Source organism: Verticillium alfalfae, genomic scaffold (assembly GCF_000150825.1).
Source record: "Verticillium alfalfae VaMs.102 supercont1.4 genomic scaffold, whole genome shotgun sequence".
Taxonomy (NCBI): domain Eukaryota; kingdom Fungi; phylum Ascomycota; class Sordariomycetes; order Glomerellales; family Plectosphaerellaceae; genus Verticillium; species Verticillium alfalfae.
The window spans coordinates 1,025,592-1,048,494 of NW_003315035.1; the positions used below are offsets into that span (position 1 = coordinate 1,025,592).

Below are 22,903 nucleotides of genomic sequence, written 5' to 3' on the forward strand. Positions count from 1 at the left end.
TGATACAGGGTAAGCACGCACCAGCCACGATCGGCCGACCGAGGGAACGCACGATCACTGCGACTACAAACCATCAAAATGTCATGACGAAGGAACACTCGACTAACTCGTGCTTCGCCATCATGTAGCACGATAAACGGCATTCTCGCCATGGAGGCTTTCCGACGAGACTTCACCACTGTGCCTCAAGGAGCCGACGGACGATATATCATCACGGCCGCTCAGTCCTCCATCATCGTCGCCATCCTCAGCGCGGGCACGGCCCTCGGTGCACTACTGTCTGCGCCGGCAGGCGACACCATCGGCCGTCGCATGTCCTTGCTTGTATCCGTCGGCGTCTTCTCCTTTGGCGGTATCTTCCAAGTCTGCGCGCATAATATCGACATGCTTCTTGTCGGAAGGTAAGCATCATCTGCGGCTGGCCCTGAGCCGCGAGATTTGTCATACTTGGGGGCTGACCGGACGCAGGTTCTTTGCAGGTGTGGGAGTAGGCGCCATTTCGGTCCTCGTCCCCCTTTACCAGTCTGAAATGGCTCCAAAATGGATACGTGGAACACTCGTCTGCGCCTATCAATTCTCCATTACCTTGGGTTTGCTTTGGGCCTCGAGCGTGAACATGTTAACCCAACACATGCAATCACCTGCCGCCTATCGCATACCACTGGGCATCCAGCTTGTATGGGCTGTCGTACTGGCTGCCGGTCTTCTCGTTCTCCCCGAGACTCCACGTTATCTGGTTAAGTCTGGCAAGCAAGAGGCGGCAGGCCTCTCGCTCAGTCGACTTCGCCGTCTCGACATCACTCATCCGGCCCTCCAGGACGAATTACGCGAGATCGTGGCCAACCACGAATATGAACTCACTTTGGGCCCCGACTCATACCTCGAGCTCTTTACCGGCCACCCGCACCTCGGACGACGTACTCTGACCGGCTGCGGACTGCAGATGCTGCAGCAACTCACCGGTATCAACTTTATCATGTACTACAGCACCACCTTCTTTGACGGTGTCAATGTCGATGACCCCTACCTCAAGTCCCTCATCCTTCACATCATCAACGTCTGCTCCACCATCCCGGGCCTATTGGTCATCGAGACGTGGGGCCGCCGCAAGCTCCTCATTGTAGGCGCTATTGGTATGGCCATCTGCCAGCTGTTGATCGCCTCTTTCTCGGCAGCAGCAGGAGCCCATCTCCGGCAGGCTTCGCAGATCATCCTCATCGTCTTCTGCGCCATCAACATATTCTTCTTCGCGGCCTCCTGGGGTCCGGTGACGTGGGTTGTCACTTCCGAAATTTACCCCCTGAAGATCCGTGCCAAGGCCATGTCCGTATCCACCTTTGCCAACTGGCTACTGAACTTTGCCATTGCCTATGGAACGCCGTTCATGGTCACGGATGAGCCTGGATCCGACAACATTGGGCCCAAAATCTTCTTCCTCTGGGGCGCCTTCTGCATCATCGCATTATTATTCGTATGGTGCATGGTATACGAGACCAGCAAGGTCAGTCTCGAGCAGATTGACGAGATGTACGAACGCATCGACTACGCTTGGAACAGCACGCGATTCGAGCCCAGCTGGAGCCTTCCAACAGCTGCTCACAGAAGGCTGGTCTGATAGTGGGGTGCCGCCTCACCCCGAACACGAACTACAACAGACGTCATCGGCGTCAACAACTCAGTCGAGCTCTAATGCGCCATCAGCACCAGGGACAGGGGTTTCTGGGAGCACGTCATCGTCGACGTCAGAAAACAAAACACAACCACAGTTGGGCAACGTTGATTTTAGTTATTGATCTATACCCCAAAGCATGAATCGCTGTTGTCATTAGGATCACCTTCGTTCTTTTCTCTTTTCTCGTATTATACCATATACCGAATATCAGCTACCAGCGACGGAGTTAACGAAGTAACGGAGTTCAAAGGTAAGGGAACGGCCGGCACGGGATGGGTTGGAGGTCGGGCCTCGAGGACGGAGGACTTGACCGGAACATGTTTGGGCAATTCATTTTATCAACGGCGTGCGTACTACATACTCGATACGTGCTCGGCGCGGAAAGTCCATCATGTCTCTTACAGGCTCGAAAAGGGATGTCTGTAAACTAACAGGCCTATGGTGGGGAGGGGTTGTTTCCCAGCATGCCGTCCGGGCACGGCGTGGAGTAATCAGGCTGCATTCAGCACACCGAAAGGGGCCGTTTGGCAGCTTGCATAGTTTCGCACAATGAGATCGTTCGATCATATAAATGAAATGGTGATGAAGGGCAAGTGCCGCGAGTGATATATGACTGGTTCGTGGATCTTTGACTACCATGGTGGATCGTACAAAGGGTTTACATGGGGAAATCTGCGTGGTAGTCTCTAGCGACGAGGTTGTTTGTCTCCTGGTCTCTCCTTGTCAGGCCACGCACCTTTCTATTGTGCGGGCCAAGATAGTTATCCTTGACAACATGCGTCAAATCGTGAGGGTTCTCCAGGCCATCTGTACATGACGCACACGAATTCTAGGAAGCCGGGGTTTCTAGTCTTGGATGCCCTTAAAACCTCATCATCGTTGTCTTTTGAAATTATCCGTGAGCGGGCAGACCCTTCACAAAAAGAAATCGACGACGGTGAAGATCCGGCCGTAGCGCTGTGAACACATCCTGCATCTTTCTCCATGCAATCGAGAGTATCACTTAGAACCTTGTCTGTTGTTCGCCATCGACCACGTCTTGCCGTCTTTATGACTTGTGTGCGTAGTAAGAGATGACTGCGATCGGCCCGCGACCTCATCACCTTTGCCCTTCCTAGTCATCCACCTTACTAGTCATTCAATCAACAGTGCGTGCTGGGTCGTCGCCGCGGCGCCACACATGTGATCATGAATAGTTGTATGGCTTTTTCTTTCCACGAAGGGCCGCAGAGTATAGGCCTGGGGGCTTCCATACGGTTCCGAACGCTGCCTTGGCTTCGTTCCAGACCGGCACTGTTCTTTTCTTCGACGCTGTGCTCTCTCCCTGCGGATTCTTCCTGGCTGCTGCTCTGGTTCTTGGCACGCATTTCTGGCGTCACAGCTAACTTGGAACTCTCGGTTGATGCAGCGATCTCCGTTATTCACAGTCTCGGCCGTGATACACAGCGGTATGTCTGTAAAGGGAAAGCCTTCCTGAAACAAGAGACAGAGACAAGAATAAGTACCATCGAAACACACTGACTCTGACAACAGATCCAAGCATTGCAAAGAAGAGCACCAGACATAGCAAAACGGAGAGCAGGTAAAAAATAAAATAAAAAACCACGCCCAACCCAGCATGAGTCGGCTGGAGGACCTCGACGAGGAGGTCCTGGCAATTGTGCTCAGGTCTGGACTCATCAACCTCAACAACCCCGGCACGCAATACGAAGTCTCCCATGCCATAGACACGGCTCTCGGACTCGCTGGCGATGAGCAGATCAACATTGCCATAATGAGGAGCGTGCAGGGTCAAGTGGTTGCTTCTGCTTCAACCTCTGCCCCAACTATCATGCCTCCTGCCACGAAAAAGGGTGCGGAACAGCCCGCCTGGATCGGTGAAGCGGAGAGGAAGAGAATACTAGCCCATCTAGAGGCCGAAGCCGGCTCTGTTGACGAAGCTGACGATGGGAGAGGGTGTGATACGGATAGATTGTGCTCCATCTGCCTCGAGGTCATGGAGCCCGAGAAACAAATCAAGCTGCCGTGCGGTCACGTCTGGTGCAAGAAGTGTCTCTGCCGACACCTCGCCAGCGGTCTGGGTCCCGGCGCCGCCTGGCCGCCCAAATGCTGCGACCCGCTCGCCACGTCGACGATCGCTTGGCTGGACATGCCCGACGTGTTGTGCCTCTGGCTGCAGGCCCAACAGCAGAACGAGACACCCGTCGGCGAGCAGGTTCATTGTGCTCGCCCGGGTTGCGGCGAATTCATCCCGGCGAGGCTCACTGAGCAAACAGACGCCACATGCCTGGTCTGTGGCGAGAACACATGCCGTGCCTGCCGCCGAGTCTCACATCCAGGGCGGCCCTGCACCGCCGAGGCGGAGGATGAGATGCTCAAGGATCTCATGGATGAGAAGGGGTGGTCGAGTTGCCCGCAGTGTAGTCGGATCATCGAGCTGACCGCCGGCTGCAACCACGTAACGTACGTTCACTCTGGCTGCTCTTCGTCCGGTGGTTTCATTATGAAGTTGAACGTCTGGGGACATTTCTGTTGATTCAACGATGAAGTGGAGACTGATTGTAACATTGCAGATGCCGCTGCGGCGGCCGAATTCTGCTTCCTTTGCGGAGAGCCGTTCCGTTTCACGCACCAATGTCCACGATACGGCGACCACCAGGGACTGCGCGTTCCAGCACGGGAGCGCCGTAGTCATATCACCAGGGACAGGAAGACGAGACAACAGAGCGAGCGAATACCGACAAGTAGTACAGAGCCGGACCATGGAGACCTTCGTCTCGATACTCCATGGAACTTTGAGCCCGTCCAGACGCACCAGAGGCGACCAAGCGCAGCTGAGATCCACGTGGAGGCCTCAAGAGGCTCGCCGACTCATGCAGATGCTCAATCAAACAGCGACGGAAGACGATTCTGATGACAGCTCGATGCCAAGCCGGCCATGGCCTAGTGGCTTCGCCCGACGACCTGGCCGTGCCAGCCAGAGGCCGTCATCTCGTTCCATGCAGTCGAGTACCACTGTAGTCGATCCTTTCGGCAACTCGTGGGCCCAGCACACTCCCCTTGCTCGATTGGCTCAACATGCAACTGCCGGTCGCGACGAGGAAGTCGGGGCACGCCAGGACAGAGGCCGGAAGACGTCCCCCTCCCGGCGGCCCTGGATAGGAATACACGGGCCAGAACATTTCCCCCCGCTGGCTCGTCCGGCACGTGCGACTCTCTCGAGGCAGACGGCCGGGGCTGCGACCGGCGCAGCACCTGAAGGTCTCGAACAAGGTGGTTCACAAAGCCAGCAACAAGGCAGATCCCCTTCGTCTTCACGCTCCCCACGCTCTATACGCCGCATGTATGGACAGCCACCACACAGCAGGGCATTTGAGGATCCGGCTGATCGGTAGGCCTTCTTCCTCTGCTGCTGCATTGATGGAAGGGCAGGGACTGACCGCGAGGATGACAATGTTTGAGCTACCACAATTATGGCAGCCCATTCGTCAGATCACTGTATGGGAGCGGTGATACGATTGAAAGGGAAGGTTCGTTAATCCACTGATTCTTTAATTCTTCGGGTATCCTTCCTGTCGTGAAGTTCCATTGAAGTTCTAATTCTAAAAACGGGCCCCCAAAGATCCGCCTATGAAGAAGACTGCAAGAAGACCCTGGGGCCTCATTTCAACAGGTCCCTCTTCTATGCGTCCGGGACGTAGACAACATCCTTGCATAGTACGACCACCTTTTTGAAGAACCGACGCCACTCGAGAGGGTCGCCCTTGATTTTGACGAACCGTACATCCAGAAGTTCCTGATCGTCCGGCAGCTGGTGACGGTCGACCTGAATTTCGCCGTGAAGGCTCTGCTTGCGACCGTCCATGGTGCGGACGCGGACGGTGGCGACGTGTTCTGCGTACAAGCTTGGCGTCACGGGAGGCGAGGGAACGCCAAGTTGATGGAGGGCATCGCCGAGCACTTGCAGGAGGAGCTGCGGCGACATGTGGGAGAAGAAGCGCGTCAGAGACTCGGCTGGTACAATGTCGCGGAACTGGCGCGCGGCCTGGGTCAGGGTCAAGGGGAGGCCGGGGTTCTGCGAGAATTGGCTCATTGTGGGCTCATCAACGAGATGGTCTAACACCTGGCTACGGCCGTGTGGCTTGGTGAAGGTGCTGGTGTCACTACGCAACGCTGGCTGTGTCGACGAGATGGCCATGGAGCCAATGGAACGCAGGGCAGGGCGTTCATAGTCCCAGTCTATGTCGGTAATGTGTGTTTCGGGTTGGGTAGACGAAATATTATTTGGTACACCTGAGCCGTCAATGTCCATGGCGTCGGCCGCGGTTGATGAGAGCTGCTGGGAGGGCTGCTGGCTGAAATCGATGCGTAGGTTCTGCAGCATTTGGGTGGCCAAAGTGAGCGGGTCAGCGACCTTGCCGTCCACGGTCATCAACGTGTTGTTTCTCGTATACCAAGGGTGCTGACGTATTTTGCTGAAGGAAAATCGGCTTGCGGGGTCGACGCTCATCATTCCGCGGAGGAGTGAAAGCGCCTCAGCAGGGAGTCGATCCCAAAGGGCATCTGTGCTACGACCCTTGGTTCGGAGGTACTCTTGATACTCCCAGCTGCCCTTGGATGGCTCATCCCATGGAGTGTTGCCCACCAACAAAACGAAGAGGATCACACCGCACGACCAAATGTCTACGAGATCTGGCGAGTACTTGGCTGTTGCTTTTCCGTTCTTATCGGAGCGCCCACAGGCAAGAATCTCCGGAGCAATGTAAGGAGGGCTTCCGCACAGGGCCGAGCTGGTCTTGCGCTGCCCCTTGTACTCAAACATGGTTGCCATGCCGAAGTCGGCGAGCTTGAGATTACCCGTTTCGGAGAGGAGAATGTTCTCTGGCTTCAGGTCTCGGTGGGCGACGCCTTTGGAGTGCATGAAGCTCACGCCGCTGACGAGCTGGAGGAAGTAGATGTGTGCGATGTCCTCAGAGACACCAACATCGGCCTCAATCTTGTCGAACAAGTCTCCGCCCTCGGCGAATTCCATGGCGATCCATCGCCAGATGTGGTCTTCTCCTGTGGCGAACCACTCTATGATGTTGGCGTGCTGGCCAACATGAGAGTGAAGGGAGACCTCCATCAGCATCTGCTTGGCAGAAACGCGGCCTTGGCGGACAGCATAGTCCTTGTGGATGAGCTTGACAGCAAAGACTGGCGACGTTGTATCGAGGGGTATGGCCTTTTTGATGCTATTCAATATTAGATCTCTGTTGCGTTACAATGAGAGCCAGAAGGCGGAGACAAGACGCACGATGCATAGGCTCCCCGTCCAATAGTTTTGGACACGATCCTGAAGGGTAGGTTATTGGGGAGAGGGTCTAATTGGGACTGAGCCATTGTGCATTAGTCGATTGCCAGGCTCGTCGCCTCGAGATGGTTATTTTTGATGATCCTAGGCACACGACATTTCGATCAAGCAAGTGGGATGGTGTTGAGACGGTGAGTGCACTGGTGACTGCCTTCAGGTAAGTACCTAGGTACCTGAGGAAGGTAGCTAGCTAACTTGCGCATCATCAACGGGGGCTCAAAAGTGGAGGCCAAGGATGTCTGATAGGCTGTTTGGCACAGTCCATGTCCCGTCGCTGCCTGGGCTGCATGTCTGGCTGGCGATATGATTCAGGAGAGAGGAAGGTGCGTGCAAGTAAACAAAAATAAAAAAGCCACTCACCATGCTGGCGGCATTCAAAGTGGTACACAGAACCGCGTCCTGACCGTGTAAAGAGGTTGCACGAGTGGTGTTTGGGCATTCGCAGACCAATTCGAAACAACCCCGCCTCACGCGTCTTAGCGTATCCATTGGCTGGCAGAGGCCCCAATCGCGGTTGCCCCGGGCGGGTGACTGCCGGTTGCAGTAAACAAGGCCTCGCCAAGCCCACCGAGCCTCAGCGCCTCAGCAGCTCCCTTTCTGACCTGATTCCACCAGCACTGGCTGACCAAACTACAACACGCTCAGTAGTATCTCTGACTTCCAATCTCTGCTTCCCCATTCTTCCTACGCAAACACCCGCCATTCAGAGACCTCTACATTCGCCTACAACGCCCATTGCCCCTCTTCCCCAGGCACGAACCTGGTCTTATCCTCCTGTCTTTGTCCACCCGCGTCTTCGAAACACCACCACCAGCTGTTGCATACAAGGTCACACTATCCATACGCACCAACTCTTTCACACCACCGCAGCCATGGATTTTGCAGCAGAAGACAGCCAAAACGCCGCTCCTGGCAGTATCCAGCAGACCAAGCTTAGCACAGCCCGCAAAGGCCCCGATGCGGGCAGCGTCACCAAGAGGTATGTAGCTTCGAGAAAGGGCGGCAGGACCACTAACGCCCTGACGCTCCTTGGCCCTAGGCTTTACGCTTGTCGACGCTGGATCTTGTGCTAATCTAATTATCTCTGTCACAGGTTGCAGACGGAGCTGATGCAGCTTATGACCTCGCCCGCGCCTGGCGTGTCCGCTTTCCCGTCAGCCGACGGCAACCTCATGAGCTGGACGGCTACCATTGAGGGACCCGATGGCACCCCCTACGCTGGCCTCACCCTCAAGCTGAGCCTCGCCTTTCCCAACAACTATCCCTACGCTGCGCCTACCGTCCTCTTCAAGACCCCCATCTACCACCCCAACTTTGACTTCTCCGGTCGAATCTGCCTCGACATCCTCAAAGACAAGTGGACCGCTGCATACAACATCCAGACCGTCCTCCTCAGCTTGCAAAGCTTGCTGGGTGAGCCCAATAAGTGAGCCTTACCATGCTACGAAACTTGGATGAAAATGCACTGACACCATCAGCTCTTCCCCTCTCAACGGCGAGGCAGCCGAACTGTGGGACAAGGACATGGAGGAGTTCAAGCGCAAGGTCCTGGCCCGTCACCGTGACGTCGAGGATGAGTAGGTGTTGTTTGTTTTTGAAACGAGAGGGAAGGCATTATACCCGAGCACAGCAAGGTGGGAGTCTTCTTTGTATCGCATGAATGAAATAATGGCTTGTTTGGAACTGCGTTGCGGTTTCAAAGCATTGGACTGGCATAGCACTGCATGTGACATGGGTATGGGCGAGGAGGCGCTTGGAGGAATGGCGAAGCAACGAATCTGTTCGCGCAAGGGCAGGCGCATAGTCGGTAGCAAAGCTACTGAGCAACTGTAACACCATCGATCAAATGTCCGACCGACCAACACCCCTACCATCGCTACCCAAATTCACCTGTTCCACATCGTCTAGATTTTTGACCCCGCATGTCATTTCACTTTTAACCCCGAGTTCATCATATCGGTCGTCGAACGCATAAGGGCCAGTCATCGAATTGCCTGGTTGTGGACGGTAGAAGAAGGATTTTCGTTCGGATTCGTCGGGGAATCAAGCCTCTCTCGCATTTCCTCTGAAGTAATCGTGGTGGTGGGAAAAGCTAAAGACCCATACAACTCCTTAATGCCGATGCCGCCCTTGTTTGAACCATTGCCATAGAGAGGAAAACTTTACTCCTCGACGACAACCGTCGGGAGACCCTTGGGGTTCTTGACGTTGACAGCCTGCACGTAGCTGTAGAGCTTCTCCTTGGCGCCGTCCTCGTCGTTTCGCCTGCGCGAGATGCGGACGCGGAGCCTGTAAGGAACGCCCTTGATACCCTGCTCCCAGACCTTCTTGTTCAGTTGGGGGTCGAGGCGGACATCGGTGGTGCCCTGCGTGACATGTTAGTTTTTCGGCGGGCCAAATAACCGAGTTGGTTCCTTGTCGTCCACTTCTGCCTCCAACCCTTTCTTTCTTTTTGTGCTTCGGGCCGGAGGCAGTCGTAGGCGTGGGATAGTTGGCACGTACCATGGACTTGGCGGCGAAGAGCTTGATCTGCTTGATGGCCTGGGGAGCACGCTTCTTGAAGGTCTCACCGTGGAGCTGTGGAAAACCAAATGTCAGCATTGGGCTCTAATTGCGCACTGAAATAGTCTCCTCGTCCCAAGACCTCCTCAAGCCATCGTCGGCGGTCCCGTCATGGAGTTGTGCGGTTTGGTGGCGGTGGTGACTACTAACGCGCTTGTGCATGTGGATGGTGTACTCGCGAGCGACAACGTCCGCGATGGCGGAGCGCTGCTTGCCGCCGGTCTTCTTCTGCTTGGTCGACATCTTGGACGATTCCTCGTGGTTGTCGCTGGTTCGGGGCTTGTCGAGGAAGTTGGGCGTTGGGCTGGCGAAGGTCCAGGTCTGGAGTCTGAATTCTGGCAAAGTGGAAAACCGAACAAAATCCTGTGTGCAGGAGCAAAAAAGCCCTAGCGAGCCAATCAAATTGTCCACTTGCGGGCCGGACTGCGGTGGGTGGTTGCACGTGACTCGGCGCATCAATCGACATAGCATGCCCCCACTCTGCTCAGATGAGCGATGCCGACAAGGGGTATGACAGGGCCCAGTACGTACCGACGCTGGGTCCCACCCCCCAACCGCAGGCGCCAGACTCAGCAATCCATCTCGTCTCAGTCTGCCTGGCGACAACGACTAGGCGAGTGATCTGCTGTTGTTGCCGTTTCCATGGCCTGCATCGTCACATTCCTGCGACTACCTTCAACCACAACCTCAACGAAGACGCCTTCCATTTGCGCTGAGCGCATTCGCAACACTTCCACTCTTTCAAAACGATCACGATAGTCGATAGACCAGGAGGAATTGGCCGATACGAGTTCGCGTCGCACAGGGGGGTTGGTCCGCCAGGAAACAACCGTTTTTGCCCATCGTGATCTCATCAATCGCTCAGAGCATTCTCTTCACCACTACCACCTCTACCGCGCCTCCTGAACCGACCTTCGACTTTCGCTCTTCAGCGTACGTGAAGCACACACGCTCGAACGACCATCGCCGCAGCTTAAGCATCCTCAATCATCATGGAAGACACACATCCCGACCCGGCAATGGCGACGCCATCACCACAGCCCGACTATGGCCGGAATAGGCTTCCGACTCTCTTCGAGGTGCTCAGCCGTCGTACTCTGCCGCCCGTCGACCTCTTTTCGTTCTACATCTACATGCGTGATCAACAACGATCCGTTGATTACCTTGACTTCTGGTTCGTCGAGACCTACGATTGCCTTCCTGAGATGAAATACTGACCCAGCGGCAGGCTTGATGTCGCTCAGCACATGTCACTATGTCGCCACTATGTCCGTGAACTCCGCCGTTCTGTTCTAGTTGGCACGCCTGAGTTGGAGAAAGCAAGTTCCAAGCGTTCCTCAGCCATCCTCGAAAGTATGGGCGACATGACCAACATGGGCATCGGAGCCGGCCCATCCATGTACGCAACGGAAAAGGAGAAGGACCAGGACGCCCAAATGTCTGCCTACCTCCGCGAAGACCAAATCCAGGACTCGCCACAAAGCAGCAATGATCGCCGCAACAACAGCCGGCCCAGTCCAGCATTCAGCACTCCTCGCGACGTTACGTCCGACTCCAACTCGCCTGGTCACACAGTTGCCCGCCAGGATATTCGTGCCTCAGCGGAGAAGATCCTTTACACCTTTCTCCTTCCCGGTGCGGAGCGCGAAATCACACTACCTGGTAGCATCACCCAAGATGTCACGTCAGCGATCGAAGAGTTCGGACGGGACGACCCTGAGGTATTTGACGTAGCCAAGGACTATGTCTTCCAGGCTATGGAGCGGGATGCCTTCCCTGGGTTCCTACGCATGAAGGCGCTAGGAAATCTTATTCCGCCAACACTAGTCATGCGTCTCATTTTTGGTCTCGTGGCCATGTTCGGTGCCTTCTGGACGGCCTTCGTCCTCATCTTCCTTGACAGGAACCGACTGACTAGATGCTGGGTAAGCAATGTGTGTACCAACCGCTGTGAGAACTTTTGCTAACCTCTGCAAGCTGATCCTGCCATTTACCTTGGGTGTTTACTTCCTCGCATCATACCAGTACTCTCTCGACCCCGTCCTCGCTCTTATTGGCTTGAGCGAGTACACGCCTTTCAACTTCTCTCGCGTTCGTGAACCATACGTCCGCACACTACTCGCCAAACGAGCCATTATGGTCCTTGCCGTCACTATTCTGATCGACGCTGCACTCTGCGTACTCTTCATTCTGGTTCCAGGCAAGAGATTATAGATCGATCAGTAAGCGAGAGCCTGTATCAGCAGAAGCTTGGGGCGCGGCTGGCAGGCTGGGGACTTGACGAACGTAATGATAATCCAAGGCGTAAAGGATTCGAGCGGGGCTTTCGGGTTTGCTTTTACTTCTTATTCTTCTTCATCGCGGATAACACACTTCGCACTTTGCTTTCCAGTCTCTCCCTTCAGGATACCACGTGCTCGATAAGGATGGGTGGCGTGCAGATGGTAATTGTATGGATTGGGTTTGCTGGCACGGATCCGATTGGCACCATCGACCAAGGGTCGAGCGTTGCTCATCGTCTTTCTTCTGTTCTTGGACCATTTGAAATGTTACAGGCATGTATCATCACCGACAACTTTCTGCCCTGCGTGTAACTGCCTTTTTTTTTTTTTTTTGTAGAGGGAACTGCACGACGGTCCTTGATCCTATTTGTATATGAGCAACAAAGCCTGCGAGTCAGGCCCCCAGTCCCTGGAGAAACGGACACTTTCTAAAACCTGGAGCAAAACTCATGAATTACGTGTCTCATTACCGCGTCATACCCGCTATTGATGTTGGACCCTCGTGATAGGATGCCGTCTGCCTTAGTGAAAGCATGCATGTAAACGCCTCTTTGCCGCCCAGTCGGCACAGTTTGTCTCTCCCATTCGCACCCCGCAACACCGATCACGATCCCATGTTGCGCTAGAAACCCTATAGCTTGCGACGGCTGGCCCGCTTCTGCTCCTCCTCCTCCAGGTCGAGGTCCATGGCTTCCTCGTCCTCCTGATCGGCCGTCTCCATCAGGTTGCTCCCACGCTTGGCTGAGCACCCTTGCGCCCTTCCGCATGCTGTTTTCCGCGCGGCGGCGCAGCGTCAGTAACCGCCGCTGAAGGAGGCCGCCACCCGGCCCCGCCGCCTGAGTGCTTCGTCTCGGCGACGAGCTCGGCGAGCTGCTCCTCGCGAACGCCAGCGTGGCGCTGTCGGCGGGCGGCCTCGGCGCGGAGGGCGGCGGTCTGGGCGTCAATGTCGCGGAGGGTAGCGGTGCAGCGATCGGACCAGGAGCGCTGGTTGTCCGAGAGGGCAGGGATGGAGTCGGGGGCGAGGTCGCGTAGAGGGGCCAGGGCGGTGACATGGACGTGCTGGCGGGCGGGATCGAGTGTCGCCTGGATGAGGCCGGCGTAGATGGCTGAGGTCACGAGGGCCTCGAGGGCGCGGGTGTCGGGCAGAGACAGGGCGGTCTGGAGACGGGGGTAGGCGAGATTGGTGCGATCGCGGGCCAGGGTGAGGAGGGAGAGCTGGCGGAGCTTTGAGGGCCTGGCTGTCGCTCAGGTCGGGCAGCGACTGGGAGGACTGCTGCTGCTGCCTCTGGTAGTCGGCGTAGGTGCCATAGGAGAAGATGCGGAGTAACGTGAGGTATGCGGCGTGTTCGGCAGATTGGGCGAGACTCTGGATCTGTGGCGTCTGAAGCAGCTCTGTGAAGAGAAATGTATTCGGATTGGAGGTCGCGCGGGTGACAAGATCTGCTGCAGCACGAGGGGAGCTCGCTGACTTGCTGAGGGCCAGGAAAGGCTATGCAGAGAAGGTTAGCGAGGTGCCTCGAGGAGGTGGGCGTGTGGAATGGTGTTACCTCCAACGCATTCAGAGCTTTTGTCTGCTCCATGGCTGAAATAGCCTGTCGAGGGAGGTAGGTCTCGTGGGAGGGGGCGGGGTGTTAGTGCGTATATTGGTAGCCTCGCCGAAGGGCTGACGAGGCTGACAGCTCTCAAGCAGCGTCTGGACACGAGCGTCAAGGAGCCAAAACAAGTAGCTGTCGCTTCTGTGCCAAGGTTGATCCTTTAGCCGGCGTGACAGGGAATGTGTCGATTGATGGAAGATCGTAGGCGGGAGCTGCTCAGAAGTTTGTGGAGTCGTTTGTTTCCGCGAGTCTGAGCCTGGAGGGTTCCCGGTATCAGATCTGTTTGAGGATGGGACCGTGGTGTTCACGCGGCAAGAGGTCCGTGGTTGTTTGGACAAAGGTTAGTTCGTGAGCACAGTGATCCGCGCGGGGCAGTTGAACTGCAAGTGGACCCCATTGAGCATTCGCTGGAGGCTAAGATGCTGGAGCTGTCGTTAATCGATAAGGAGCTAATCAGTATTACCTCAGCATTTCGTGCGTCTCTCGCATCTGGGCCAGCCCGACTTTTGCCAGCATCAATATCTGGCCATCATCGTACGATACTCAAAGCATGTCAACCAGCTTTCAAATCAAGAAGATGAGATGTCAAAGGCATATTGCCAGGGGCCAGAGACAGCGGCGACTGCAATCCTCCCAGCTATTCCTCAATGCATTGATTGATTTGCCGATGAAGAAAGAAAATCTCTCCTTTGATTGCTGTCTCGGAATAGCGATGACGTTTAACAATAGAACTTGAGCAGTTTTCACTCCTGGAGATGGAAGTGCTCACTTCTGATTGCGATCGTAGCATTTGTTTAAACTATTTACATGGCGTGCTTGCGCTCTCGATGCCCTCATCATGCTCTCTACGGCATTGCGTCTCGTACCCTGTCAGCCCTGGAACGGTAAACGAAACAGGCGGGACGCAGACGTATGGGGGTGGCAACGGGTTGAGAGGTTAGCGGGTGATTCGGCTTCAAACTTAACCTGATCTATTGGACTAAGCAGCTGGTAGCGCAACTCAGCTGTTGCTTCAGACGAGAAGCTGAGACAGCCTTGGACACTCGATGCTTCTGCCGCGTGTTGGCACCTGAGCCTGCGCCACCCATCCAACCTGGGCTTCCTTTGATCAATGAGGTCTGGGCGATTGGTTTCTTGTCACAGTTCGGAGCCGTGCCTGCCGGTGCTGACCTGGACAGGACCATCGGGACGAGAAGGAGGGTCAGCAGACTGACCGCGCACGCTGTGTCACTCGAGTTGGAGCACGAGAGCCAACGACGACCTCTGTGTAAACGGTTCACGAGGATGTTGGTCGCGCAAAATCGAAAGCAAGGCATGCTAACATCTATCGGCAATCTATCGCGGAGTCAAGGCATACGATGCTCGTTTCCGGAAGCCGAAAGTTACTGGTTTCTGGGGGGCAGATGCAGGACGAGCCATCGCAGCCAATACAGTGCATTGGAGGGACAGCCAGCGCGCCCACCCACGGCACGCCTTTACGCCTTTACGCCGTGGGAGATGCTGAGTGGAGCCTCTTCCCCCCCCAAGCAGCTCGGACATTGCCAGGACCAAGGTGCGCCACCAGGAATCGCAGTGCGTCTGATTGGAACAAGTCTCGATTGGCCCAAGTCCTTTCAGGAAGCTGGTCAGAAGTATCGCCGTATCCCCCGGCATGTCGCAGGTTGCAGGCGCTGATCCTGGCCGCCGAGGACCCAAGACAAGCGCCCCCCCCCACACCCCTGGACTCATCGAGCACAGGTACCCTGGTAGCCATCCCACCACCGCCTACCAGCGAGCGCTATCGTCTTTCTACAGTGGATGATGACACGCCGCTCAGGGCCCCTCGTGCCCATCTTCGGGTCTGCCACCGCACCCGCGTAGGTACCTCTATTCACAGACGAAGGGACTGTGGCCTGGGACCCCTGCCCCTTGGCACGATGATGGAAAGGGCCGGTGGATGTCGATGCTGCACGTCTCGGTGCGCCGTTTCGCTGACAAAAACCCACCACCCGCCGACCTTCCGCATTCTGTCATCCTTCCTCTCGCCTGCTGGTTCGTGGTGTTGCATCTGTCGCCTCTGTTCTCCTCTTGCAGTGGCTTGGCTCCCAATCGGTCACCCTCTTTATATTTCCAAATACCCCCAACCTATTCTCCGTTCGCCTCCCCCCCTTCTCCTTCTGGAAGCCGGTCTTCTGGGTCTTGAGAACTATCGTCCCTTTTCAGCCAGTCAGTGTTTGTACCTGTTGCGCTTTGCTTACGAAGTTGTCGTCAGCTGCCGCCATCTCGTCGTCTCAGCCTCCTCCACTCGAGGGACGACGATTGACATTGGCGCCGAGCCGAGCTACGCCGAGTCCATCTATCCCACGACCCGAAATCAATAGTAATGAGTCTGCACGCAACAGTGTAGCATAGCACAGCAGTACACCCCCGCCCCAGGCCCTCCCATTCTCTTCGAGATCCTTCTCCAGAAGCGACCTCGACTCCCGAACGACGGCAACCTATTCCGCCAACAACCCTCAAAACGCGTCCAAACATGGCGCCCGCCTACATCAAGGTCCCACCGAGGGAAGAGGAGAGTGGCAGACGATCAACGTCGTCCGGCCTTATCGTACCTAACACGGCGCATATGGCGACAACAACTCTCCAGGTTGGAGGCATGACGTGAGTTCCCTGATACACCACCTCTCTCGGTTGGTCGCAATAGACTTACGCGCAGTCAGATGCGGTGCCTGCACCTCAGCCGTCGAATCCGGCTTCAAGGGCGTCGAAGGCGTTGGAAATGTTTCCGTGAGCCTCGTCATGGAGCGCGCTGTTGTTCTTCACGATCCGCAGCACATCTCAGCCGAACAAATACAACAAATCATTGAGGACAGGGGGTTTGACGCCGAAGTGCTGGCGACGGACCTGCCCTCGCCCATTCTCAACCGCCACGCTGTGGACGAGGCGGCCTTTGACGATGACGACGATGAAGATATGATGTCTACGACTATAGCCATCGAAGGCATGACTTGTGGAGCTTGCACATCAGCCGTCGAGGGAGGCTTCAAGGACCTTCCTGGGCTCAAATCTTTCAGCATATCACTTCTTTCCGAACGCGCTGTCGTCGAACACGACCCTACACTTCTAACCGCCGAGCAGATCTCCGAGATCATCGAGGACAGAGGCTTTGGTGCCGAGATCCTCGAAAGCAACAAGATACAGCTAGAAAAGAAATCAAAATCCGGCGCCGGCTCCACGAGTTCCATCGCCACAACGACGATCGCCATAGAGGGCATGACCTGCGGAGCGTGCACGTCCGCGGTCGAGGGTGGCTTCACAGACGTCGACGGTGTCCTCAAGTTCAACATTAGCTTACTGGCTGAACGTGCCGTCATTACTCACGATACATCCAAGCTTTCCGCAGACAAGATTGCTGAGATAATCGAGGATCGTGGTTTCGGCGCTGAGGTTCTTTCTTCTCAGTCTGATATTTCAGACCACTCCGGCGCCAACTCCACCGTCCAGTTCAAGGTTTATGGCAATCTTGACGCCACCTCTGCTCTTGCCCTCGAAGCGAAGCTTGAATCTCTCTCCGGTGTGAAATCAGCTACTCTCAAGCTGGCTTCTTCGCGACTCACCGTCGTCCATACACCCGCTCTGATTGGACTACGAGCCATCGTTGAGGCAGTTGAATCTGAAGGCTTGAACGCGCTCATGGCAGACAGCGATGACAACAATGCACAGCTTGAATCGCTCGCCAAGACGCGAGAAATCAGTGAGTGGCGAAGAGCGTTCAGACTGTCGCTCTCATTCGCGATACCTGTCTTGCTCATCAGCATGATCATTCCAATGTGCTTACCATCTCTCGACTTTGGCGGCTTGGAAATCCCTACCTGGTCTTTTTCTCGGCGACTGCGTCTGTATGGGCCTTACGATCCCCGTCCAGTTTGGCATTGGAAGGCGATTTTATATCTCTGGCTGGAAGTCCATCAAGCACGGCTCCCCAACCATGGACGTCCTCGTCATCCTCGGAACTTCATGCGCCTTCTTCTTCAGTGTCACGGCCATGCTGGTTTCCATATTCTTTTCCCCTCACTCTCGGCCCAGCACCATTTTTGACACGAGCACCATGTTGATCACTTTCGTTACTCTCGGTCGTTACTTGGAGAACAATGCGAAGGGCAAGACGTCAAAAGCACTGTCGCGTCTCATGTCGCTCGCGCCATCCATGGCCACCATCTACGCCGATCCCATTGCCGCCGAGAAGGCTGCCGAGAGCTGGGATAATGCAACGCTTGTTGAACCTAAGACACCTAACCGCGATGCTTCGGCGGCCGAGGAGAAGGTTATCCCTACAGAGCTGATTCAGGTGGGCGACATTGTAATTCTTCGACCTGGTGACAAAATTCCAGCCGATGGCGTGCTGGTTCGCGGCGAGACATATGTGGACGAGAGCATGGTGACTGGTGAGGCCATGCCTGTTCAGAAGAAGAAAGGTAGTCACCTCATCGGCGGAACCGTCAATGGTCACGGCCGTGTCGATTTCCGTGTCACTCGTGCCGGCCGTGACACTCAGCTCAGCCAGATCGTCAAGCTCGTGCAAGAGGCACAGACAACCCGTGCGCCTATCCAGCGACTGGCCGACACACTCGCCGGCTACTTCGTTCCCATGATCCTCATCCTTGGCTTGATGACATTCCTCGTTTGGATGGTGCTCAGCCATGTGCTCAAGAACCCTCCAAAGGTCTTCACTGAGGAGCATAGCGGCGGCAAGATCATGGTGTGCGTCAAGCTCTGCATTTCTGTCATCGTCTTCGCCTGCCCCTGTGCCCTCGGCCTCGCGACTCCGACAGCTGTCATGGTAGGCACTGGAGTCGGTGCTGAGAATGGAATTCTTGTCAAGGGTGGCGCAGCTCTCGAAACCACCACCAAGGTAACGCAAATTGTGTTCGACAAGACCGGTACGATCACGCACGGCAAGATGAGCGTGGCCAAAGTTCAACTCGATCCCTACTGGCAAGACAACGAGTGGCGCCGACGACTTTGGTGGTCCGTTCTTGGTCTTGCCGAGATGGGCAGCGAGCACCCTGTTGGCCGCGCTGTCCTCGGCGCCGCCAAGGCCGAGCTCGGTCTCGATGCTGAGGGAACGATCGAGGGTAGTGTCGGCGAGTTTACGGCCGCCGTAGGACGGGGTATCAACGCTTTGGTCGAACCTGCATCGAGCACTGAGCGCCTTCGTTACCGCGTCTTGGTCGGCAATGTTCGCTTCCTGCGCGAGAACAATGTCGACGTACCCGAGGAGGCTGTCGAGGCATCGGAGCAGCTCAACAGCAAAGCCAACAAGAACGCGAAGAACACGAATGCCGGTACCACCAATATCTTCATCGCTGTTGACGGCAAGTATAGTGGTCACCTCTGCCTGGCGGACACGATCAAGGACGGCGCTGCCGCCGCGATTGGCGTTCTGCACCGCATGGGCGTCAAGACGGCCATCGTCACCGGCGACCAGCGTTCCACTGCCATGGCTGTGGCTGCCGCCGTGGGCGTTTCGCCTGACGATGTCTACGCCGGTGTATCCCCTGACCAGAAGCAGGCTATCGTCCGTCAGCTTCAGGAGCAAGGCGAGGTTGTCGGCATGGTTGGTGACGGAATCAACGACTCTCCGGCCCTCGCGACTGCCGACGTTGGCATTGCCATGGCGAGCGGCACCGACGTTGCCATGGAAGCCGCTGATGTCGTCCTCATGCGGCCCACCGACCTCATGGACATCCCCTCTGCCCTACATCTTGCGCGGTCCATCTTTAATCGCATCAAGCTCAATCTCGCCTGGGCCTGTATGTACAACTTGATCGGCCTCCCCTTTGCCATGGGCCTCTTCCTGCCCTTTGGCTTCCACCTTCACCCTATGGCTGCTGGTGCTGCCATGGCGTGCAGCAGCGTCAGTGTCGTCGTGAGCAGCCTGCTTCTCAAGTTCTGGTCGCGTCCTGCCTGGATGAACGACGCTCTCATCGAGAGCCGTGGCGGCCGCGCCAAGGCCTCTGGCTTCAGCCTGGTTGACAGGCTCGCTGACCTGTTCAAGAGGCTGCGCACCGGCAGTAAGGAGACGGAAGGTTATGTTCCTCTTGCGGACATGAACGATCGAGAAGTCTAAGGGATACATCCATGTACCAGATTTTGTGGGCGACTTTCTTTGCGTTGGATTCTGGTGTTGGGTACTAGATTAAGACAGTCTAGATTATTTACTACGATGTATACTTCACTCGAATATCATCCACTTTGTGTGTGCTCTATTGTACTGCTACACGTACGGCTAGGCCAAAGCAAAGTCAAAGGAGGAGAGCATGGTCCGTGGAAGATTGATGGGACTTGCGTCTAGTTGCACCATTCCATAAACCCCTGGGGGAAAAAAAAGTCTTTTCGGGGCCAAACGCAAAACGCCACGCTCGTATCGAAGCGGAATCAACCAAAGAAAGATCAAGTCCAAAAGGCCACCGAACGCAGCAGCCAAGATGGTACCTCAGACGCCCTTGAACGTCTCACCCACGATCTGGCTGCCGCACAGGTCTGCCTCGCCCAGCAGACGGCTCCACCGCCTCACGTCCTCGATGGTGACGTTTCTGCCCTGCAGCTCCCCGGCTAGTCCGCCGATGCCAACATCCACCTGGGGCACGTCGAGCAGCATACGCACGGCGGTCTCGCCGGGCTTTTTACCGCCTTCGTCGCTGTTCTTGCTCAGCAGGATGAAGCGCAAGCCGACTTCTGTCAGTGTGACGAGGATACTGATAACGATGAGGATGATGACGATCCAGGTGATGTAGCTCATCTTGGAGTCTGCAACCGAGTCGGAGAGGATCTCGGCTAGGTCGAGGAAGACACGGCAACGTTCGTTGAGGACTTTGATGCGGGGATCGATCTCGAGGTACTCGCGGATGGCGACGTAGAGGGGGTTGAGGGTGGGTTCCGAGTCCCAGAAGAAGTTGGGCACGTCGAGGATGTTGGATGCTAGGCAAGGTTAGCTTGGTCATGGCGTGACAGGGTCCATAGTGATACATACAGAGGTTGATATCCACGCGACTCTTGAACAGCCGGCCGAGGATCTTGAGGATCTCGGTTCGCGTCATGTTGAGCTCGCCCGTCAGTGCGAGCCTCTTCGGCACGTGTTGTGCGTCGAGCATTGTCTCGCTCATGCGCTCTTCAAAGAGACAGAGCTTGGTGCTTTGCGCGATGGCGTGGCTGATCGAGAGCTTGATCATGTGATCGCTTCGCGGGAGTAAGGTGATCATGTCGTTGAAGATACGCGGGCGTTTTATGTTCTCGCTGTATTCAAAGTGGAACTCCTCCGTCTCAAAATCCTCCTCGTTCAACGGCCGCGTGAGAAGGCTTTGGCCAGAGTCGTTCTCGGCAAAGGTCAGGTCGGCGAGAATGTCTTTCTCCTGGTTTTCGGTAAAATTCCAGAATACAACGACACCGTATGAGAAGAGAAATACTTCAGCGAACGCCTTGGCATCCGGAGCGATGCGGCTCATGGGCGACAGTGAGCGGTCATCAGGGCTCATTGTATCGTTTGATTCGCATTCGGCTGGGACCGTCCACGACGCAGGTCCTCGAAGTGCTGTTCCGAATCTCCGTTGGTCGGGCTCGTGCCGGTGTAGGCGTCATCTGGGAAGTATCCTCCCTGGTGACCCCTCCGCTCGCTTCGCTCCAGCTCGAGGTCAAGCACAGTTTTCCCGCTGCCGGGCGTTTTGAGCATTGGCCGGCTCCGCACCCGGCAGCCTTCAGAGCCTGGAAGTAGAGGCAGCGCATAAATGGCATAAAGACAATCATCGTAGAGCTTCGTTTTGGCACCGTGCTTCTTGCGCAAGAATTCGGCCGTCGATTTCGTCTTGTACGATTGAGCAGTACAGTAGGCAGTCAACCGCGCAAGCTTCTCCTTTCGCTGCACCTTGGGCATTCTCTCGGCATAGCTCTTGCCACGGATCGGGCCCCTCTTGCGCAGCAGCTCTAGTTCTTCATCCTTCAGTGGCCGACTCTCTTCCTGTTCGAGTCTTTTCGCCAGCAAAGCAGCATCGTCGTCCTCGTCCTCATCTGAGCTCTTTCTTTCGTCAATGGTTTCGGGCAAGAGAACGAGCTTCTCGCTGATCTTCGTCGTTCGTGATGGCACAATCGATTGGCCTGACCTTGATTGGACAGTCGGCAGACCTCCTCCAGCTCCTGAAGAAGAAGTGACGCGGCGTGCGCCGATGGGACCGCCTGGTCGTTGGACAGGGCCGGGTCGAGGTTGACCGGAGGGTATGTCGGAAGAATATTGGAGGACGTTGTCGACAGAGATGAAGCGCATGGGTGGCCGGCCTGCACCACCTGCTCCAGTATCACGGCGCTGCGCTGCAGGACGAGGCGCCGGTCTGCTGCGGGAGTCAGTCACCTGTGGTGAATGCATGGTTAGCAGTGATCAGAGCTGTCCGCAGATTTACTACACCTACCAGGACCGAGGGACCTCGTTTTGAAGGCGCCATGTCGACCTTGTGTCCAGCGGCTGTTGATGGGGATTAGGGCCTCAAATCAATCGACAGTTCTTCTCCGGCCCGATGTAGAGCTTTCAGCTAGGAATTCTCGATGTGCGACCGTCCGACTGAACTTGACAGTTCAGTTGTCGTCAATTGGTGAACACTGGCAGTTGGTGGACGACGTGATGTGTGGGGCGCTAACCGCGATGCGGTACGTCATGTCGAATGTCCATGCATTTACTGTCAGGCTTTTATGTAAGCGGCTGACCTGACCTCGATATATGACTATTCCTGGGGATCCCACATGACACCGGCAACGACAACGAATGAAAGGTTATTCATTTAATTACTTGTCTGTCATTCTTTGACGTTGTCTTTGAAGAGCTCTAAGTTCGTTCGTCGCATTCCGCGATTGATAGACTACGGAACGAGTCAAACGTACATTTCGCACTCATGAAGTATCTAGGCGAGGAACCCTCTCGGGCGCTTGATAATCGTAGTGATAGAATCCATTAGAGTTATTGACAAGCCCACTAGCTCTGTTTCCTGGGCTGTATATCTACATGGCGACATTAGTTCTTGTAAACCTGTTAGCCTTCGTTGATTCTCTACTAGTAGCTCTTTGTGACCTCGTCACTATTGGGTGTGGAATTTCAACTTATACTCGCAAGGGCCACGGTCCATTAGAGTTTCGGTGTGATCATCAAACTTCTTGTTCTATCTTTGATGGGCTCACAAGAGAAAATGTTCCGAGTTTTGTGTTGCGGAGCTTGCGCGACATGCATCATAATCTCCCGAGCCCTTCTGAGCGTAGTAGATATCGGAGAGCGAGGGTTAGGGTAAGGCAGGAAATACCGAGGACCCTAGTATTGTTTCTACACTGCATTCATCGGACATGTGCCAGTCCTCATCCATGGCAGACCTTTACACGTGCTGTTGCTCTTCCGCATAACACACATGACCGAGAGCTATCCCAG

At 55.6% G+C, this 22,903-nt stretch overlaps 10 protein-coding genes across 10 annotated transcripts; 5 read left to right on the top strand and 5 right to left on the bottom strand.

Moving 5' to 3' along the window:
* Nucleotides 1-150: 150 nt before the first annotated feature.
* Nucleotides 151-2,241, top strand: VDBG_03740 (high-affinity glucose transporter RGT2; the record flags this gene model as incomplete). Its single annotated transcript, XM_003005741.1, has 2 exons — nt 151-401; nt 469-2,241. The coding sequence occupies 2 exons, from the start codon at nt 151-153 to the stop codon at nt 1,613-1,615; spliced, it is 1,398 nt and encodes a 465-aa protein (XP_003005787.1).
* Nucleotides 2,242-3,290: 1,049 nt separating this feature from the next.
* Nucleotides 3,291-5,067, top strand: VDBG_03741 (IBR domain-containing protein; the record flags this gene model as incomplete). The annotated part of the gene is made up of 2 exons (XM_003005742.1): nt 3,291-4,135; nt 4,482-5,067. The coding sequence occupies 2 exons, from the start codon at nt 3,291-3,293 to the stop codon at nt 5,065-5,067; spliced, it is 1,431 nt and encodes a 476-aa protein (XP_003005788.1).
* A 287-nt stretch (nt 5,068-5,354) lies between these two features.
* VDBG_03742 (serine/threonine-protein kinase chk1) lies at nt 5,355-7,054 on the bottom strand (the record flags this gene model as incomplete). The annotated part of the gene is made up of 2 exons (XM_003005743.1): nt 5,355-6,906; nt 6,969-7,054. The coding sequence occupies 2 exons, from the start codon at nt 7,052-7,054 to the stop codon at nt 5,355-5,357; spliced, it is 1,638 nt and encodes a 545-aa protein (XP_003005789.1).
* A 655-nt stretch (nt 7,055-7,709) lies between these two features.
* On the top strand, nt 7,710-8,734 carry VDBG_03743 (ubiquitin-conjugating enzyme; the record flags this gene model as incomplete). The annotated part of the gene is made up of 3 exons (XM_003005744.1): nt 7,710-8,004; nt 8,119-8,451; nt 8,504-8,734. 3 exons carry the CDS (start codon nt 7,898-7,900, stop codon nt 8,604-8,606), a joined length of 543 nt encoding a protein of 180 aa, XP_003005790.1.
* Nucleotides 8,735-9,048: 314 nt separating this feature from the next.
* Nucleotides 9,049-9,888, bottom strand: VDBG_03744 (60S ribosomal protein L31; the record flags this gene model as incomplete). Its single annotated transcript, XM_003005745.1, has 3 exons — nt 9,049-9,391; nt 9,528-9,602; nt 9,738-9,888. The coding sequence occupies 3 exons, from the start codon at nt 9,828-9,830 to the stop codon at nt 9,188-9,190; spliced, it is 372 nt and encodes a 123-aa protein (XP_003005791.1).
* A 332-nt stretch (nt 9,889-10,220) lies between these two features.
* VDBG_03745 (regulator of G-protein signaling domain-containing protein) lies at nt 10,221-12,305 on the top strand (the record flags this gene model as incomplete). The annotated part of the gene is made up of 3 exons (XM_003005746.1): nt 10,221-10,761; nt 10,816-11,512; nt 11,565-12,305. The coding sequence occupies 3 exons, from the start codon at nt 10,607-10,609 to the stop codon at nt 11,799-11,801; spliced, it is 1,089 nt and encodes a 362-aa protein (XP_003005792.1).
* Nucleotides 12,306-12,589: 284 nt separating this feature from the next.
* Nucleotides 12,590-13,449, bottom strand: VDBG_03746 (COP9 signalosome complex subunit 7a; the record flags this gene model as incomplete). The annotated part of the gene is made up of 2 exons (XM_003005747.1): nt 12,590-13,084; nt 13,198-13,449. 2 exons carry the CDS (start codon nt 13,447-13,449, stop codon nt 12,590-12,592), a joined length of 747 nt encoding a protein of 248 aa, XP_003005793.1.
* A 2,527-nt stretch (nt 13,450-15,976) lies between these two features.
* On the top strand, nt 15,977-19,573 carry VDBG_03747 (copper-transporting ATPase RAN1; the record flags this gene model as incomplete). The annotated part of the gene is made up of 3 exons (XM_003005748.1): nt 15,977-16,104; nt 16,164-17,244; nt 17,369-19,573. The coding sequence occupies 3 exons, from the start codon at nt 15,977-15,979 to the stop codon at nt 19,571-19,573; spliced, it is 3,414 nt and encodes a 1,137-aa protein (XP_003005794.1).
* A 366-nt stretch (nt 19,574-19,939) lies between these two features.
* VDBG_03748 (sporulation protein RMD8) lies at nt 19,940-20,675 on the bottom strand (the record flags this gene model as incomplete). Its single annotated transcript, XM_003005749.1, has 2 exons — nt 19,940-20,424; nt 20,477-20,675. 2 exons carry the CDS (start codon nt 20,673-20,675, stop codon nt 19,940-19,942), a joined length of 684 nt encoding a protein of 227 aa, XP_003005795.1.
* A 299-nt stretch (nt 20,676-20,974) lies between these two features.
* Nucleotides 20,975-21,935, bottom strand: VDBG_03749 (sporulation protein RMD8; the record flags this gene model as incomplete). Its single annotated transcript, XM_003005750.1, has 2 exons — nt 20,975-21,844; nt 21,903-21,935. 2 exons carry the CDS (start codon nt 21,933-21,935, stop codon nt 20,975-20,977), a joined length of 903 nt encoding a protein of 300 aa, XP_003005796.1.
* Nucleotides 21,936-22,903: the final 968 nt, after the last annotated feature.